This window comes from Merops nubicus, unplaced genomic scaffold (assembly GCF_000691845.1).
Source record: "Merops nubicus isolate BGI_N331 unplaced genomic scaffold, ASM69184v1 scaffold38492, whole genome shotgun sequence".
Lineage (NCBI taxonomy): Eukaryota > Metazoa > Chordata > Aves > Coraciiformes > Meropidae > Merops > Merops nubicus.
Genome location: NW_008592258.1, coordinates 1 through 18,838, shown reverse-complemented (window position 1 = coordinate 18,838; position 18,838 = coordinate 1). Strand labels below are relative to the sequence as shown.

Genomic DNA, 18,838 nt, shown 5'->3' with positions numbered 1-18,838 from the left:
GGTAGGCAGCAGATTCTCTCTGCAAGGGAAACTGCTGTGAGACGTGTAAGCGGGCTGTGAAAGGGAGAGGGTTGTGTAGAGCAGCATTTCTGAAGCTTTGATCTGAGTGTGACAGTGGGAAACTAGTCCAAAGGATTTTGTATCACCACACAACCCTGCAATTTGTGCCATTATTGCATGATTTGCTCTGTCTTTTTTTTTTTCCCCAAGAGAGTGAGATCTGTTATCACAACATAGGAACCAATAAAGATCGTGGCTTACTTCACCAGAATCTCTGCTTTTTGATGGTGGTGGTGATGGTTGTGCTTTCCTCCCCTTTAGAATCAAGGAACTGCTTCAGAGGTATCCAAAGTTCTGAAAGGCTCTCAAACCTGCCTTGTTGTGCCTCCAGAACACATCTATGGATACAAATTTAGGAACAGTCCAGGAGGTTTCTTTCTCACTGCACACACTACTAAGTTGGTGTAATGCATGTGGTATCAACTATATCTATGAGATGTCAGACAGAAAATTCAGAGGCAGAATAATTAATTAATGAATACTAAATGACAAAATATTGTCTAGCACTGGGAATATTATATAAAACAACCTATGGTTTTAGCATTTCAGAATGTGAGACAAATTTTCTGCTGGGAAAAAAAAGAAAACCGATATGCATAAGTTTATTATTTTTGTTTGGTCTGCTAAGAGATTGCAACAACTGTATGATCTAGTTTAAACCGAGTCTCTCCGCTAAATTGAAAATCTCTTGCACTCTGCCTGTTTCGTTATGCTTTGAAGCTGAACTGCATAGGAACATAAAAAGCTGTGTTTCTTCTCTTGATTACCTCATCGACATGAAAATCCTGCAAATTTCCTTGCCTTATTTTCTGTGTCTTTCTGAAAATTCTGTATTTATTTTCCACGACATTTACTAAGGTCTTCTTGAAAAAGTTTGCTGATACAGAATTGTCTCAATTTAGCTAAAAGGTGGGAGCATTGAATCATGAAAAAAAAAAAAACCCTCTATTATTTGTTCAGGCATTTGACTGAAGCAGTGATAATAAAAGAAGAAAATGTGAATAAAATTTATTCCATCTGGTGTGTTTCCTGTGACACCAGCAAAATTTTCCTAGCTCACAAGCAGTTCATAGTGCCTGTCTAGGATAAGTGTTCTAAGGACTTGGTTGTCTAAATCAATATTTAGCAGAGAAATTACACTTTCTTCATGTCAGAAAAAAACCCAACCCAACACACCCCTGAAGTGCAGTAGTACAGGTGCCTTTGGGAAATCAGCAGGTATTTCATATGCAAGAGTAGGCACAGTTCACAGCTCATTTTCTCCCTTACGTCCTTTTGACACACCCTTCTCCACTCCTTTCGTTTTTTCCTGTGTTTTCTGTAATTTCATTTATGTTCTTCTTTGCCTGTTAGCAAGGAAGTGGGTGACTAAGCTCCTGTCAATGGGAAATCAAAAATCTAGATGGAGCAAGGAGTCAAGTCCCGGGACCTCCCAGCAGACACAAGGCAAGTGCAACAACTTCAGGTTGGAGATGAGTCGGGGGACACCCGAGCGAGCCAAGGAGTGCAACCCTGGTGAAGGCTACAGTTTGGATGGCAGATACCAATAGCTACAGCAAGCTCATTTTGGGGTGGGGGATGGAGAAAGCTGGTTTGCTTGCCCTGTGGTTCCAGTCTGTGATTTACAGGCACAATAACGTGGCCTGTATCTTGTGCCAGAGGATTTCCCTATCAGCTGTATGGTTGTTCTGAATATGCATGAATCCTCAGAGAAAACAGAATTCTTGCTTTACTCTCCCTGCTTGAAGAATACCAGCTGTGAGCATTCTGTTTATTAAAGTCTGCCCTTAACTCCAGTCCTGGATGTCCTTCTGAGGGAAGCAACTAGACTGTACAGTTGCACGTAGAGACAAAAGTTGTTGGTCCCCATGCCTTTGATTTGAGTACATATATGTCCTGGTTTCACTGGGATGGAACCCCAGGCCAGCCATGGTGTGCAGGCTGTCAGGCCGGGCAGCTGAGCTGAGCTGCCTCCAGGTGTATCTCATACCACAAATGTCATGCTCGGTATAAAGGGGGAAGTTTGCTGATAATGGGGTTCTTCCTCTTCCTTCTCCTCTGGTTTCTCTCCACCACTGAAGGGGCTTGCTCACCACTGTGGTTGTGAGGACTGCCTTCCTGTTTGGTATGAGTGCTGCACATTCACTGGGCTGAGTATAGCTTTGTGTACTTTACATTGGCATTAGTATTCATATTGGTGTTTCTGTTTTGACCTACAAGTCTCCTCTTCCCAATCCTCCCTCTCAGCTGGGGAGGGGTCATTGGGTAATAGAACAACTGCTGTAGTTTAGCCCCTGAAATGAGCTAAACAAGGACAGTAGCTTAACATCAAATGCAATTTTCACTCCGTGGCTGGCAAATGGCTTCTGTGTTTCTTCTACCCACTGTTTAGATTTTCTGCCCCACATATTGCTGTTTAAGTGCAGTTTAATGTTTGATTCATTGCTACCCAAAGTAGCTGAGGGTTCTTCTGTATGAAAACTCTTTCAAGATCCTTGTCCTTTGTTCCACTGTTTCTGGATATAAATAATCAATGCTAGAATGTCAGTTTGTGACAGGCAGGGAAATCATGGCATGTTGTTGTTTGGATGGAAACAGTACCTGGGTAAATAATGCCAGATTAGCATAATTCTTTAGAAATTACTTCAGGGAAAAATTACAGTGCTGCTTTCAGCACTGCTTCTGCATTGATGTTGCAAAGGCAGTTTAAATCTTAAGTCTATTTTTAAAGGTTTGAGGTAAAAAATGGAAATTATAGTCCAGAAATTAGATTTTTGAGATGGTGGTTTATAATCTGGTTCTCACTTTCAAGCAAATTATGTTCAAGCAAATACAGTAAACCCTCCCCAGACTGTAGTGCCTTAGAACTGTTTATTCAAATTCTTCCTTCTTGGAGTGTAGCCAGAACAGTAGATCAGAGTTAATATTTTTATTTATATGCTGTTCAACTTTAAAACTAGTCTGTTTTCTGTCTTTTGCAGAGATTGGTGTTTTCTTGGTTGACTAGATGTTAGAATAAGTTCAGCTTTCTGACTGAGCTCTTATCTGAAGATGTTACACCCTTATTATAATTTCTCATGAAAAGTACATTCAAGTAAGAAGTGTTTGTGTTCTGTCTGCTCAGTGCAGTTCAGAGTAGGTGCAGATAAATAGAGCAGTTTTTAGTATTAAACTATGATTATGTTTGGAGAGTAGACTTTATTCAGATTTTTTTTAAATAGGGAAGAAGTGTAGGGTGTGCAGCCATGGTGGTTTTTAACTTTTTTTATAAATACAGCTATGATGACTAACAGATTAGCAACAAAACCATTTCCTTTGAAGTGTATTCTGTGTTGTACTGCCCTGGACATGTATTGCAGCAGCTTGACTTTGTTGAATGAATTCAAGCCTTTTCTGTGGTGACAGAGGGGAATGAGTTGTGGTAGGACCTTCTGGTCTTAACACCATCTGCTAATTAGCTGGTGTTGCTTGCTGCTGTTGCTACTGATGAAGTTCTTGGTACATTACACAGATAATGATTCCTTAGAAAAAAAGGGGTGGGGGGGAGGTTGTATGAAGTCCCTGCGAAGAACTTTGCTAACCAGAAGTACCCAATCACTCTTGCATTGCTCAAATGCTGCATTGCTTTGTAGATGATGGTTGCTAAGGAACTCTCTGACAACATCTTGCTTCCACATCAGACCAGTGATCTGCAATACCGAGGCAGTTTGTAATGCAAGTGAAGGACACAGTTTTGTGTTGTGCTGAATTTAGAGGAGGTTGTTGCTTATTTATTTCTGTTTCTTGTTCTGAATCTCTTCAGAACAAATTCACCAAAGTAAACTTGCTTCTTTTTTTTCTTGCATTCCTTCCCTCCTCTCCACTTTATGGAATTGTCTTAGTTGTGTTTCTGAAAGCTTCAGTTTTGACTCATGTGGGTATCATGTTTTGATTACATTTTGCATGCATTACTGTCAGGATCTTCAGCTTATTTGTGTGATTCTCAGAAGGAATACTAAGTAAATTATCTTCCTATGTTTCTTTCTTCCTATCTGGTTTGATAGGAGAGGTTACTAACTTAAACATTCTTATTGTATATACCCTTGTTCTCAAACACTTAATAGACTGCCTTGACATAAATTCTAGGTTAGATTTCAGGAAGGATTACTAAGATGATCATGTGAATGGCAAGGTAAAACGAAAAGAACTTGGCTTGATTAGCTTAGGAAGTGATACGATTCCTCACTCTAAATACAACATGTAGTAAACACAAGGGAGGGACAACCGACAAAGCCACCCAACAGTGCTGACAGAACAAGGACAAATTATCCTATAAATAACCTCCTCCTGTAAATTCAAAGGATTTTTCTCATCATCTGGGCAGTAAGCAGAATTCCAAAGAGTGGATAAGTGACAGGGAGCATAGGAACTATTAAGACAAGGTTCATATATATGACTTTCCTGGACAGGAATTGGGAGATGAAGAACCAGGACATTTTTTCCAGTCCTGTTCAGGCTCTTTTTGTGGACCTGATCTTTCTAAATTTCTGTGTGTAATTACAATGCTCTCTAGGAAGCTTCAGTGCAGTGCTGTCCTTGGTCATGCCATCTTTGTTTCTGCTTGGATGCAAAAATTTCTCCTTAGGGACACACTGCTTTTGTTTTTCTGCGTATTGTGCAGCTTTACAAACTGTAGCCTGGCCTACTAAAGCTGCATTTCTGCAAGTACTGATGGCAGTCACTAAGCCTGCCAGGTGTTGGTTTATATCAAAAGCCTCTATTTCCTTATGTTTAAGGAAATACTCTGAAGCAGTAGTGTTGGGATCAGATTGAGTGCTTCATATAGGATTTAATCAGAACTTAATTGAATTTTAAGAGGGAGAGGATGTTGGTGGTTTGAGGTTAATTGCTTTAGCTCTGCAGCCTGAATTCTTTACCTAGCTGCCTTACCATATTAGAGATCTAAAGGAGGATTTGAGGATTGGTAAGCCAGAGAACTACATTGAAGGGATCTTGCAGTTTACCATTCTGCATGTCTTACACCCATTCTGTCTGTGGCTGTCCTAAAGAAGCAAGCATAGAAAAAATGCTGTTTGGCAGCTTGGTTCTTTTGCAAATAGTCTCCTGCCTGAAGTAACAAATTTTATCTGTAGATGTGAACACATGGTTTCAGAGGGTCCCATGTAAATTGTGTGCAGCATCACTTAATCACCCGGGTTAAAGAATGTAGGCTAGATGAAGCAGTGGTGAAAGTCACCAAATTGCCACATGAAGAAGAATCAAAAAGAAGTTCAGCATCAATCTGGTCTCTCTTCAGTGTGTGATCCTGTCTGTACTACACCTGGTTCAGGAATGGATTTCTGTATGCCATGCTGTCCTTTTTATGAGCAATTCACTCACACCTAAATCTTCATCAGGTCTAGTTTAGTGTAGGGCCAATGACCTTGTGAAGCAAATGTAGCAAAGCAACTTTACAGACCTGTGGGTGTGAAGCCTGTGATAGATGAGGAGGTGATAGCATTGGGAGGGATGGTAACAGGCTCTGTACTTTCCAGGTAAATCCACCTCTGCAGCTAAATGGATTGCTAAAACAATCCTTGTGTTGATGAGGCTTTGCAAGCCAGGCTACTGGAGCAAATAACTGTGCAGTTAGCACACAGCATTCCAATTATTTCATGCTTTCTTGATGCTTTTGTCTGTAACTATGCCTAATAGAGGGGATATTGCCTTCAAACAAGAGGCTCCATCAGAACGGATTCTTTTCTGCGCTTGCTTATTTACTTACAAAATGTTCACTCTGTTTTATCCTTTTCTGTAAATGTATTTCAGCTCAGTTTCATTTATATTCTTGATTTTTTTGGTGAGGATGGGTGGCATGGTTATTTTTCATTTGTTGTGTTGGTTTTGTGTGTGGTTTCTTTTTTGACATGGGAAAAAGCTAGAGATTGGCTTTTTTATCTTCTGTAATCAGGTAGTACTGCTGATTTGCACTGCTACAGTTTGAGAACTGACCTGTACCTCTCTCAATAACCTAAAAGCTTCTGGCTTACTGCATTTCAAATAATGTCAGCTTAGCAGAGTCCTCTGTGTGCAGTGTAGAGAAAACATGACAACCTGTATTCCAGGACTTTAGGTTCCATAACATGTTCCTAATATTCGTTGTGTAACAAGCTATGGCTTACCTGGATTTAGAGTAGTCCACTGGGATGACTCTGGATTGTTCTGTGGGATGTTCTTCTTAGTGAGCTGCTTTCTTTTTCCTTATTAGAGAAGAGCCTTTGCACTGTGGTTAGAAAAACTGTTTGCTTTTTTTAATTCAGTAGAGGATGTTATACAACTTTATTAAAACCAGCATTGTTTTGAAATAACCTAATGCTGCAATACATCTCTTCTCCTAAACTACCAAGATGGGAGACCCTGAATTTTGGCTAACTATTCAAGTTACAGGGAATACTGATAGTACTTAATTTTTTCACTGTGAAATGCCCAGCATCAGGAAAACAATGGGTTAGCTTTAGCTGTTAAAAAAAATGCTGCTTCATACTCTGAGAAACCTTCCAGTGAAACTTTTCAACACTGTTTCAGAAACCCGTGGTAAAACCCAACTCAGATTAAGTTCAAGGCAGGGGTTTCTGAGGCAGCACTAATCATGATTTGACCTAGATACTGCCTTTTGTTAAATTTTGTGTTACTCCATTGATGACTGGATCAATAAGCAGCAGTGAACATGAGCACAGTGAGGGTTGTGCTGGCATAGCACAGGATAGAGGCCATGCACAGTCCTCTTTGCATCCAATCTGACAGCATGGAGGTGAAATGAACTGTGTCTTTAATTGCAATACTCCAAACCTCCTCTCTGTTCAGCTTTTTTCAGCTTTTGTGGTAAAGAACTTTACAAAACAGCTTTTTGTACTTTGCAAATGAAAATCTGGGTTTAAAAAAGAATCAATGTATATGGCTATAAAGATTAAAGGCCAAACACTAGTGACTGAATAGTAAAAATACCTTTAAGTTTCTTAAATGCAGCAAAAGTAAAAAAAGCCAGCAGCATCTCCTGCTTAAGTATCATAATCTCTTTCTGATGTGCTCTGGAAATTTCTTGGGTGGAGACTGATTGGACTACAAGTCCTGGCAAAAAAATCTCTGCATGTATAATCCCTTCTGTGTCTGTCACCCATGATTATGATATCAAAGAGGAGTTAGAGGGTGCTTTAGCATGCAGTTTTCCTGTCAGGTTTGCCCAGCCATGCCTTGCCTTTTGCAGCATTGTCATACAAAGGCAATGTGCACTGCTTTTCAAAGTGCCTAATTACATTTTTCTGCTTCTAGCTTGGGTCTGTAAACAGTGAGAACAACTCCTTTCTGTCCCTTTCTTTAGTGGGACTGCTTGTCGGGAACCACTGGGATATTAATTTTAGGGCTCTCCCTCAACATTAGTATTTGTATCATCCCAACTTCAAATGGTTTTTTTTATGCAACTTCACAGGCTCTTAGCATCAGTATCTGTGTTATCTGATCTCAGTTACTTATTTCAATAAATTCTGATAAGCTTCTTTAATGAAAAGAATTTATCATCTCTCTGTGATCATGTATTTTATTACCTCCTTCGGGCTGCAGAACAGGTGTCTTTAATGGATTAGCCACAGCAGAGTTAAATCCACTGGATTTTCATCTCCCTGTGGATGTGTGGGGTATTACAGGAACACAGCTTTAGACTGAACAGCCACTACAGCTTGACTGTTTGCAGAACGTTGAATGCTGTTCTTAGAAATCCAATATCAAGCTCTAAGAATTGGCTGTTGATGCAAATGAAAATCTTAATTACCTGGTTTTTTTGTTCTCATTGCTTTCTTTGCAGGCTTAAAGAATTTCCTGCCCAGCCCATCAAAAGAGCAAATCACCTTCCACAGCCCCAGGGGTTTGCAGTGCATCTCACCCTTAGTGCAGACGGTAGAGGAGACCCCTCAGCCCATCTTGGCTAAGATTAAAGGACACATTCCCAAATGGATCAATGGCAATCTGCTGAGGAATGGTCCGGGGAAGTTTGAGTTTGGCGAGGAGAAGTAAGTCCAGGTTTGGTGAGTTTGCCAAATAAATCTGGTCTGAACTCTACCTAAACCTAAAGGGGATGACACCCCAAATGTCTCATGTCTGTTTGGAAAACCTCATAAGATCTTCTGATGTAAGGCAAGGAAGAAATACTGATGTTACCACACTTTTGGGAACAGTTGCTCCCTCATCTGGAAACTCTCAGTGGGCCCTGTGAAAATAGGAGCAAGGTTAACTTCTTAAGATTGGAGAAACTGAGTCACAGAGAGGCTGTGACCTACTCAGAAAGGTATAATGAGGGAATAGAGCTGGGGATTAAAACATCCACACTCCTAGTCCTTTTTCATTAACAAAAGTCAACCCCACAAGCACTCTGAAATGCAAGGGAGGTTTTATAAAGTTGATTGCACTCAACGGTGTGAGTTGCTTTAGAAGTAAATCCATCCCATGGGAGGAAAAAAAAACCTCAAAATGTCAACTACTGCCTTTGGCTTGGAGTCTGCAGTTCTAGCTAACTGGCTAACCTAGCACTTCCTCCCACAAAGCTGGTGGCAGCAACTGGCCAAAGGTGACCATCTTATGTTTCCAAAGATAGACTAATGTGTTCTCAAGACTCAGTGTTTTTCATTCTGGAGAGAACAGCATCCTGCAAACAGCTGAGAACTAAAGGCTCCTTGTGCTCTTAGGCTATTTCAATAGTAATTTCTATTTTTGTTGTGCAATAAAGCACAATTTCTGTTCCCTGTTTGAAAGTCTGCAGAGTGATTGGTTTACCAGTAGAGATTTTCCCCTAAAAGCTTATACACAGCATTTTCAGAAGTCCCTGAGGTCCACTTTCAAAAGTAATATAGGGACCCCAAATCTCACTGAAAGTCAGTGTTTAACTTCTGGTCCCACAGCTGCAAATCCACTTGATTTATTTCACTCAATTCAAATGTTTTCTCAGACTCATCTCAAGGCTCTGGATGTTTAAGTGTTTGTGAGCTGGGCATTAGGTCTTTACAACCAATAATAAACCTAAAGGCAAGAGGGAATGGTGTAGCAGCATGTCACAGAGTGCCCAACTCTTGTTCTTTTTTATCTCTTTTTTAAAGATTTAACCATTGGTTTGATGGCATGGCCCTGCTGCATCAGTTCCAGCTGGAGAATGGCACAGTGACATACCGGAGCAAGTTTCTGCAGAGCAACTCCTACCTGACTAACAGCCAGCACAACCACATCGTGGTCTCAGAATTTGGGACTCTGGCAATGCCAGACCCCTGCAAGAGTGTCTTTGGGCGCTTCATGTCACGCTTCGAGATGCCACGTAAGAGGGGTTTCAGAAATAGGAAATGTTCTGAGATTTTCTTGGGGACCTTGTGGCTAGGTTTAAAGGGAGATGTGAGGAAGTTTGGTAGGCATACTGTGAGCCTGTGTTCTTAGAAGATGACATTTTGGAAGAGCAACAAGAAGGCAAGTTGTCTGACTTGGCTGGCAGAGGCACACGCTGTTTAACATTTTAGTGCTACTTCAGCTCACTCAATTCCAGAGCTTGCAAATTTCTAACACACACGTTGCACTGAAGCACACCCTCTGCAGTCCTGATAAGGAGCATTAAAGTCTGCTGTTCTACCTGAGACACAGCTTTGCCCTTAAAACACCTTGCCTTGCTAAGCTTACAGGGTAAATGGGCTAATCCTTCCTTTCCTGTACTAAGGTGCAGGACATGATATGAGAAGGATGAGAGGTATTGTAGCACAGGAGTGAAGTGCCCTTACATATAGGATCCTGTGTATGGCAGGAAAGAAATAAGTTTAAATGCAAGCAAAGTACTTCCCACTAAAACCAGAACAGACTTAAAAGCTTGCCACTTGTTTCTCACGAGCTTCTTCCCTGAAGGAGGTGGATCCCATCCTGCCCTGTCATCTGTTCTCTGCAATAAATGCTCATACCTTCACTCGCTGGTCTGTCTAGCTCCCCAACTCTTCACCCCACCTCAGCTCTCCAAATAAATTTCAGAACTACTTACACCTACCATCTTTTCCAAATTCCAGCAGGTTGTTCTTGCACACCCTTGCCTATTTTGACAATTTACACACATGTATGCCACTCCTCACTAGAAGAAGGCCTGTCCTCTGGGCTTTTCCTGTACCAGCTTCAGGCTCTGTGTTCACCACACACACAGTGTTCAGTTGGAGGGAATTGTTTTTTCCTCAGCTCCCCTGTCTCCTGCATAGTGAGCCTCAGCTACTGTAGGAGCAGCAAGAACATCTCTGCCTGTTGTGTGCACGTAGCTCTCCAAATGCTCTTTAAAGAGACTCAGTTGAAAAGAGAAAGGGAATAAGAAAGAAGCATGCCCTGTCACACAGATAGCATCCCCACCCTACCCCTAGGCCAAGCTGCAGCTTCAGGTCTTGCCTCCCTTGCTTCCAATGCTATCAATTAAACAAGGCACTGTTCATCTGGCTGTTGGAGGAGAGGACTTTGGCTAGGGAGGAAAGGAGAGCAAGATGAAGAAATAAGAGGTCAGAAACAGGGCATATGGAAGTGTGAAGATTATCTTGGCTTCACTGCAGTTACTTCCACAAGGACTGGTCCTTGTCCTTTCACCCTGAACTCACCTGTGCAGACAGTTTCCCGAGTGCCTCTGTAGATTAGTGAGATATTTCTAATCAACCACAGAGGGATTAGTGTCATTGCAAATGAGTTTATTTGTTTAAACGTGTCTTAACTTGCTGTAATGTGATGCAAGCTTACATGGAGCTGTGTGTAACTCCCAGATTTCATTTCAGAGCCAAGTGACAATGCCAATGTGAACTACGTGTTGTATAAAGGAGACTATTATGTCAGCAGTGAGAACATCTTCATGTATAAAGTAGACCCGGAAACGCTCGAAACAAAGGAAAAGGTGTGAGCAGGAGGGGTAAGGGGTTTAGCTTATGGCACAGGAGAATCATTCTCTGCTGTTTTTAAGAGTAGCAAGAGGGAGCCCAGATTCTAAAAAATGATCAGTGCATGTCTGGGCCATAGCCCATAAGCAACTCTTCAGGGTGTGCTCAAGTCCCTGAAAATCTGCTTAGCAAACAGGCAGCTCTCATGAGTGGAGATTCAGTCACTGCCCCTGCAGCAGGCAAGGGGACAGATGTAGACTCACTTCTGTCCGTGCAGCTGGCATCCTTCCACTGCACTCACTGCTTGTCTGGACTTGTCTGTACCTACCAGTGTGTGAAGAATAAAAATGTATACAAGAAGTTAACGTCACTGCTCTCAGATCTGTACTGCTCTGTCTCTTCATTCTTCCTATCTGTTCCCCTTATCTCCTTCTTACACCTCCAGCTTTAAACACTCCAAAACAGCCCTTTGAAGTCTTGACTAAAACCTGTGTTGCAAAGGGATGGTAAAGTTAATGTAAAGCCAAGTCAAAGTTCAGCTGCCCTTTTTCTCCCGTGCTAGCAAATGAACAAAAAGTCAGAGTAGAAGTGTTCCTATATATTCTGTCCATCATACAGGAGTGTGGCTGTGGTCAAGAGAAGAATACAGCTTACAGTGTCATTTCACAAGTCATATGTTCCCTTGCCTCCACCCTGAGAGGGGATTTGGGTATTTGCTGGGCTGGACAGCTGTAAGAAGGACTGAGGAAGGGTTTTGTCATTCTTAAATCAGTATTAACTGTGCCTGTATGTTACCATGAATTATTTAATGCCACAAATACCAGGCTCAGTGCACCCTTAGATCTTGAAGTCGTTCCAGGAGTTTCCCTCTCTCTACAGGATCAGTTGTGAGTCATGAGGAAACTGGTTATGATGTATAGCATGCTATTTGCATATTGAAATGGAGAATTTGACAATTTGCCATCTTATCTGTTTTGTAAACCATCCTGCAGTGATGAAGATGTGTGGGTATTTCTAGTCTGAATTTTAATCAGCTCTGAGCCATCATGTCATTAAAAAGAAAAATCCCCCTTAAGCTGCTTTTTGGATGCAGACTGGTATTTTTTGGCTAAGTGAAGAAATGGATGATTGCATATTTAACACTCTGATTTAAGATGCCTTAAAAGGACAGCTTTCCAAGCTCCTGGTGGTATGGCACTTTTCTGTGGGGGCCTTCCAAAGGGTCTAAGGTTGGACACTTGAAGGTGATTTTTTTTGTTGTTGTTTAAAAGTCTGGAAAAAAAACAAGCATCTCTTCCATGCTAAAATATTTCAATGAATGGATCTTCCTCTGACTTTTTCCTTCAGACCTTCTTCCCAAAGTATTCCCTCCACTGTCTGAGCCCCAAACCACATCCTAACCTAGAAACTAGGAATTCACATTAACCATGCTCAGTTTTACCTTTGCCCTAACTGTTCTTTCTAGCTGTAGACAGTGAAGTTAAACTGTTCTTGGTGAGGAGAGTAAACACTGACTGTCAATTAGCTATGGCTGCGTTCAGAAAACTGGTGATTTTTTGGGGGGCAGTGACTATCTCTTCACACATGAGTCTGTGGTTATACCTGGGTCCTAGCTGAAATGATTATGGACAGCATTCCCCCTGTCTAGCACGTCCTGCCATTAGTAATATTGATGTCACCCAGAGAAAAGGCTGGTGCTATTTATCCCAAGATGGTGTTGTAGGACTAATACAGAGAGAAACAACATTAATTCTCAAGGATTTCAGGAAGACTGCAAGTAAAATGAAGGCTCAAATCCAGATTCCACAGCAGGGCTATAGGCATCAAGCTGCTTTACTCAGACTTTCATGAAAACAACATTTAGACTGGGGCTTCCTACAGAGCAAAAGGAAACTTCCACACTGACTGGAAAAATCTTTGGTGTTTGCAGGTGGACTGGAGCAAATTTGTTGCAGTGAATGGGGCCACTGCTCATCCTCACTATGAGCCTGATGGGACAACATACAACATGGGTAATTCCTATGGGAAACATGGTAAGGCTGGGGGTGACCAGGCTGGCTCCTGGGTGGGATGTGAACGCTGCTGCTTGCTGTGGCTTCAGAGAGCAGTTGAGGAAACTGCCATGTTTATAGTGCCCTTGAAATTGATTCTTCTTTTGTGTCAAAACAATAGCAAACTAGATTAGCTTTTATTTTGTAGTGTGTCCATCCCATGAAAATGGCTTTTCTCAGAAGTTTCAGATACTCCTGACTTGGGCCTGTGAATATCCAACAGATTCCCCTCTTCCTCTCCAAAGTTTTCATGGAAAACAGAGGAATGAGTTTTCAAGTCTCATCCAGGGCTGAATCCTGATCTGAAGATTTAGCTGCAATAACTGGATTTTGATAAGGACTGTAAGGGTTTATACAGGAGAGAAGGTGGAATATGTTAGTGACTTGGGTATCTTACAGTAAAGCTGAATTCTCTGGGATATTTTTCATCTTCTGGAATTGATAAGCATTCCATCTAGTTATATTGACATGGCTGCTCAGAGCTAGCATTCACCATTATCAACATGAAAGCTGCCTTTTCTCAGGTCGCTGAGGCCTCTGTAAACAGCCACTGACATTTATTATGATACCTCAGGCTGGTTCCAGTTCATGGAATAATTGCCCAGTTTTGAATATTTTTCATTCTTGCTGTTTTCATTTCCTTTTGGCTTTAGTAACATCTAGCTCTGCAGCACATGCTGTTTTCAGCTGGAGAGACCATAGATTATTATTCAAATGTGCCATTCTTTCCTGTGCACATGCTCATATCTATTCAATGAGCATCAGTCATCACCAAGGCCCAAAGTTTTCATTTCCTTTGGTACACAAACTATGGACTTGGTTTTCTTCCTGATCTTGTTATTATAGGGTATTCTAAATTAACATAAGGAGCACATGTAAAATCAGATGGCAGTCTACCAGCCTGAGAAGATCTCTCTGCTTCCTTTCAAGCTTTTTTTTTTTGCTACCTAACCCTCTGTAGATAGTTCTAGTGACTTGGTTAAGTGGCTTTTTGCCTTCTGCTCAGTTTAGCTATGACCATGGCTCCTAGCATTGTAGGGAGACAGAAAGGAACAGAGCATGTCTTTGGTTTCATGAATGTGGACAGTCTCACCTTTCAGCCCTGTTGAACACCCTTTCTCCTTTCCAGGGTCTAGCTATAATATCATTCAGGTCCCTCCACAGAAGTCAAACTCTAGTGACACATTAGAGGGAGCAAAAGTGCTGTGCTCTATTCGTCCAGTGGACAAGATGAAACCCTCCTACTATCACAGCTTTGGTAAGAATGCTTCCTATCTCAAACTCTGAATTTAGTCTAATGTGAGGCAGAAAGGGCTGTCCACTGTCCTCTGCCCTTGAGATTTTTATTTAAAAATCTCACCTGCCTAATGATCAAATGATATCTCCTTCCTTCTCCGTTCAGGAATGAGTGAAAACTACATCATTTTCATTGAGCAGCCCATCAAGCTGAATCTGTTGCAGATTATCACTTCCAAACTCCGTGGGAAATCCCTTTCTGAAGGGATAAGTTGGGAGCCTCAGTACAACACTTGCTTCCATGTGGTGAATAAGCACACAGGGGAGGTAGGTGGAACTTTGGCCTTTCCAGCAGCAGTGCAGCTGTAGCTGGGATCTTCGATCCCAAGAGAGGAGTGCTGGGTGGCAGCCACAGGTAGCTGTATGAATTTATAAACCTGGGCTTAGGTTTATTAGAAATGGGATTACTTCATGCATTTTACTCTATTGATTCATTTCTTTGCCAGCCTTAAAAGAAGAGGCAGAAATAAGTAGTTTGGGGTTCATAGGACTGCAGCACAGGGATCAAAATGCAGGTCTCAAGTACTACAGAGCATAACGAGGTCAGTCATAGCCTGGGAATGATGCTCTAGGCATGGAGTCATGACAGCAAGGGACCTATCCTGGGCTGCTTTACCTTTTGGCTTTTCTTCATCTGTTTTTGCTTACTTACTGGCTTAACACAGCCATTCTGTAGTGACAAGGGCACAAGACAAATAGCAAGGAATGAGTGGGGAATGAAATGGGGGACAGCAAAGAAAACTGAGGAATAGCTAGGATCTTTAGAGAGGAAATGTAACCTCTTATGGTCACTGCAGGAGCTGCCAGGGCAGTGGTACAGTAAGCCCTTTGCTACTTTTCATCAAATCAACGCCTTTGAAGATGATGGCTGTGTGGTCCTTGATCTGTGCTGCCAGGATGATGGAACAACTTTGGCTACTTACAAGCTTCAAAATCTGCGGAGGAGTGGGGAGGGTCTAGATCAGGTAAGGTCTTGGTGTTTGTGTTGCACAGGATCTGATGGGGCCCCATGCTGGTGGAGCTTTTCTGAAGCAAGGCTCAGGTTAGTAGAATAGAGAACATTATGAGGAACCATAAGGTGGAGGATGTGAACTGGGGAAAGGAACCCTAACAACATGGAAGAACTAAAATGATGATCTATTGATATGTTGGTATTTTTTTCCCTTTAAATATCTTGGCAGATAAGCCTTGTGGAGCATTTCCTTGAAACTTTTAAAACTGGGTGACAGACCTCTGTCAGCCTGGCAGAATGTACTTCTGGTTTAGAATATCAGTTTTGGTGACACTATCTTTCTATATCTTTTTGTAATCTTTTTTTCCCCCAAGATAGTACACAAACTAAGTTTTTTGCATGACTTAAAGGGCAAAAGAAAAAGAAATCCTGTTATTTAAAGGTGATGCTTCAGAAAAAGTCTTTTGTGCTGTAAACCACAGAAACATCACAGAAATCCCTACAGTGTTCCTCACATTCCCCTCACAACAGCATGTACTCCTAAATCACTTGTCCAGCTCTGTCAAAAGCACTGTTTGAAGCCCTGTAACAGGCATTATTTTGCATAGGTCATACACTGGAAAAGTGGGGGTGTTCTCAGTTTCTTGTACAGCAGATGTGTTTATTGGAAAACCACCATATTGTAGGTGAAGGGCAGGCATTTCTGCAGTATTCAGGCAAATCTGAACTTCCTCTGTCCTCAGGTATTGGTGTGGGTTTTTTAAAGATATGGTGAACATTAATTCAGGTACAGCTTAGTGGTAATATGACCATTTGCTTTGTGAACTGATTCCAGCTTTTGTTCAACCTTCTCTGCAAACAAAAGAGCTGTAATTTGGTCTGTCTGAAGGTGTCCTTATGTCACCATTAGGCATGTATTTCTGACACCCACGTTCTTTAACTGCCAAATAACCTAGCCATTAAACTGTATACACACAGTGCAATTTCAGAACAGAAAGTCATTTCAGAACAGAATCTTAAATTTACACTGCACTGAAAGGCTGAGGCATGCCTGAACATGATCTGTGGTTTTGTTTGCTCACTGAACCATATTTTGTCTGGCAGAGCCCTCAACCAGTGAGTTCACTGTGGTTATGTGAATCATGGCAGGTTTGAAAATGGGTTTTCAGTTTTGACACATGATTAAAGTGAACTTTCACATTTAACTGCTGAGTTAGATTGAAGTAACTGAAAAACACCAAAATGGGATCCTTGCCTCCTATTCTGTTTAGAAGGTTTACTATTTGGAAGTAGTATGGATCCTAAACTTGGCTTGAATGGAATTATTCCTGTCATGCAACCTGCTGAATGCCTGCTACACTGAGAGCTGCTAGTTTGCTCTTCTCTTTGCTCTCCAAGTAAATCCACCACTACCCTAGATTTCCCAAACATGAAGTCTCTGTATACCTGAGAACAGGACAAGAAAATCATGCAGGCTGACTTTGGGCATTGAATTGAGGTACAGTAGTCTCCTACTGCTCACCTTATCTAGAGACAAAAAGCTCCTCCAGAGACTTATGAGGAGCACTTGGGTTTCCACTCATCCTCTGCACAAGCCTATCCTTCCACTAATTTCAGAGCAAATATTTACACTCTGAGATCAACAGCAAGCAGAATGATCAGGGTCTGTATTGTTCTGTCATCCCATAGAGGTCTGAGACACTTTACAATCAAGCAGTTTTTCCTCTGGAGTTTTGTAATTGCATGCAGTTTATATGCTTAAAGTTCTTCTGTATAGAAGAACCACGGGTTCATATTTTAAATAATGTGGAAGTTCCTCAGTGCTTTGTTCAGCCTCAGGCTTCCAAAGTGGGACTGCCACTAATCACCAATAGGTTTGGGTGGGTTGCCAGCAGGGGTATCCCCTCTGCTTCCTTGTGCTACAGAGGTCCCATTTTCTGCACTCCATCTATTAGCTCATGATCTTGTTTAAGAAAGGCCTAAGTCCCAGTCAGTGGGGCATATGTGGACAGGCTGTAAAAAGGATCAGTAAGAGTCTGTTCTAACTGAATACAGTGCAGCATATGTCTTAGTGCTGGATTTGGAGGGTAATGAGTGATTTGCATACTCAACCCAGCAGTAATTACTGAGAAAGCAATGTTGACCCATTTAATTGGTTGTCTGTTTGTTTTCTGCTGTAAAGTACTGGAACAAGCAGAGCTCTTACCAGAACTTGGTAAAACACATAATACAAAAGAAGAGCTCAGGGGTGGGAGGATGGTCTGAAATGTCAGAACTGTTCCCCAAGAGATCACTGAGCCTGAAATGCCTTCACCAAGATTTCTCTCCCTGCAATAGGTTTATGACTCCATAACCCGAGCGTTCCCTCGTCGCTTTGTGCTCCCACTGAATGTGAGTTCAGACACGCCGGTGGGGAAGAACCTGAACCCACTGCCTTACACACTGGCAAGGGCTGTGAAAGATGCAGATGGCAAGGTATGTATTAAAGACTTGCATAAATTAATTTATGGCTATGGTGAGATTGCCTGCAAATTATCATCCTGTGCTATCATCTTCTCAGATCTTGTCCATCAAGCCAGCAAGCTTTGATCATGACTAAGATGGGATTTAGTGTTTTAGTATAAAAACTAACATTGCCTTAAATGAGAGAGCAAAGACAGATTGTGACTTATTGGAAATTCCCAAGCACTTTATGAGCCTTTGTTAACTGCCCAAACTTCAGATTCATTGACAAAATGTTCCACACGTTGAGCTGGATGCAGAACTGCTCTTTGCTTCCAGCTCTGAACAGCCCTGTGGTGGCAGCCAGTGGTACAGAACAGTGTTGTCCACTCTGAGTACAGTCATCTCCTGTGCACTTTGTACATCAGATTGCTGAGTGTTGGAGCTGGGTTTTTCTGATCCAGCAGTACAGGAATACATGGACTTGCCCTGGTTTTTAACATTAGATTGATTCTTGAAGCTTCTATGGTCTGCAACAATGAGTTAATTCTTTGGCTGAAGCAGATAAGGGAGACTGAATTAGTGCCCCCCCCTGCCTCAGTGCAACGAGTCCCATCTTTAAACATTCTCAGCAGTAATGATGCAATGGGTTGGTGGGACCAGTCAGGTTTTCTGCCCAGTCAAAGCTAAACTGACACTTGTGTAATGCATACTACTTCTAGGTCTGGTGCACACATGAAAATCTCTACCTTGAGGACTTTGAAAAGGTGGGAGGCTTGGAGTTCCCCCAGATCAACTACGCTGGGTACAACGGCAGGAGGTACCGGTACTTCTATGGATGTGGTTTTAGGCACTTGGTTGGAGATTCCTTGATCAAGGTTGATGTGGAGACCAAAAATTTCAAGGTGAGGTCAAGTGAAATTATCTTTTTTCAGCAATGGGAGACATTCCACTGAACTGGCCTTGAAGACTTGTCATTTACTAGGCACCTCTTTAGGGTTTCTTGTTCAAATGGGTCTTAGATGAGATTCCCAACTTCATCTCTTACCTAGTACCTTCTGGGTGTGGCATGCTTAGCAAACAGGAGAGGATACCACTCTGGGGTTCTAGGTGATGGAACAGAAAGAGTTGGATAAAGT

At 41.8% G+C, this 18,838-nt stretch overlaps 1 protein-coding gene across 1 annotated transcript in view; it reads left to right on the top strand.

Moving 5' to 3' along the window:
- The window catches only part of BCO2 (beta-carotene oxygenase 2), a gene marked incomplete at its 3' end in the record, with an annotated part of 18,989 nt that extends 385 nt beyond the window's left edge, over positions 1 to 18,604 (top strand). Inside the window, exons 2-10 of the mRNA XM_008935099.1 lie at positions 7,898 to 8,102; positions 9,183 to 9,394; positions 10,860 to 10,975; positions 12,889 to 12,991; positions 14,139 to 14,267; positions 14,412 to 14,572; positions 15,103 to 15,270; positions 17,595 to 17,732; positions 18,422 to 18,604. Of these exons, the coding sequence (XP_008933347.1) occupies positions 7,898 to 8,102; positions 9,183 to 9,394; positions 10,860 to 10,975; positions 12,889 to 12,991; positions 14,139 to 14,267; positions 14,412 to 14,572; positions 15,103 to 15,270; positions 17,595 to 17,732; positions 18,422 to 18,604 (1,415 nt within the window). The remainder of the gene's footprint in view (positions 1 to 7,897; positions 8,103 to 9,182; positions 9,395 to 10,859; positions 10,976 to 12,888; positions 12,992 to 14,138; positions 14,268 to 14,411; positions 14,573 to 15,102; positions 15,271 to 17,594; positions 17,733 to 18,421) is intronic.
- Positions 18,605 to 18,838: the final 234 nt, after the last annotated feature.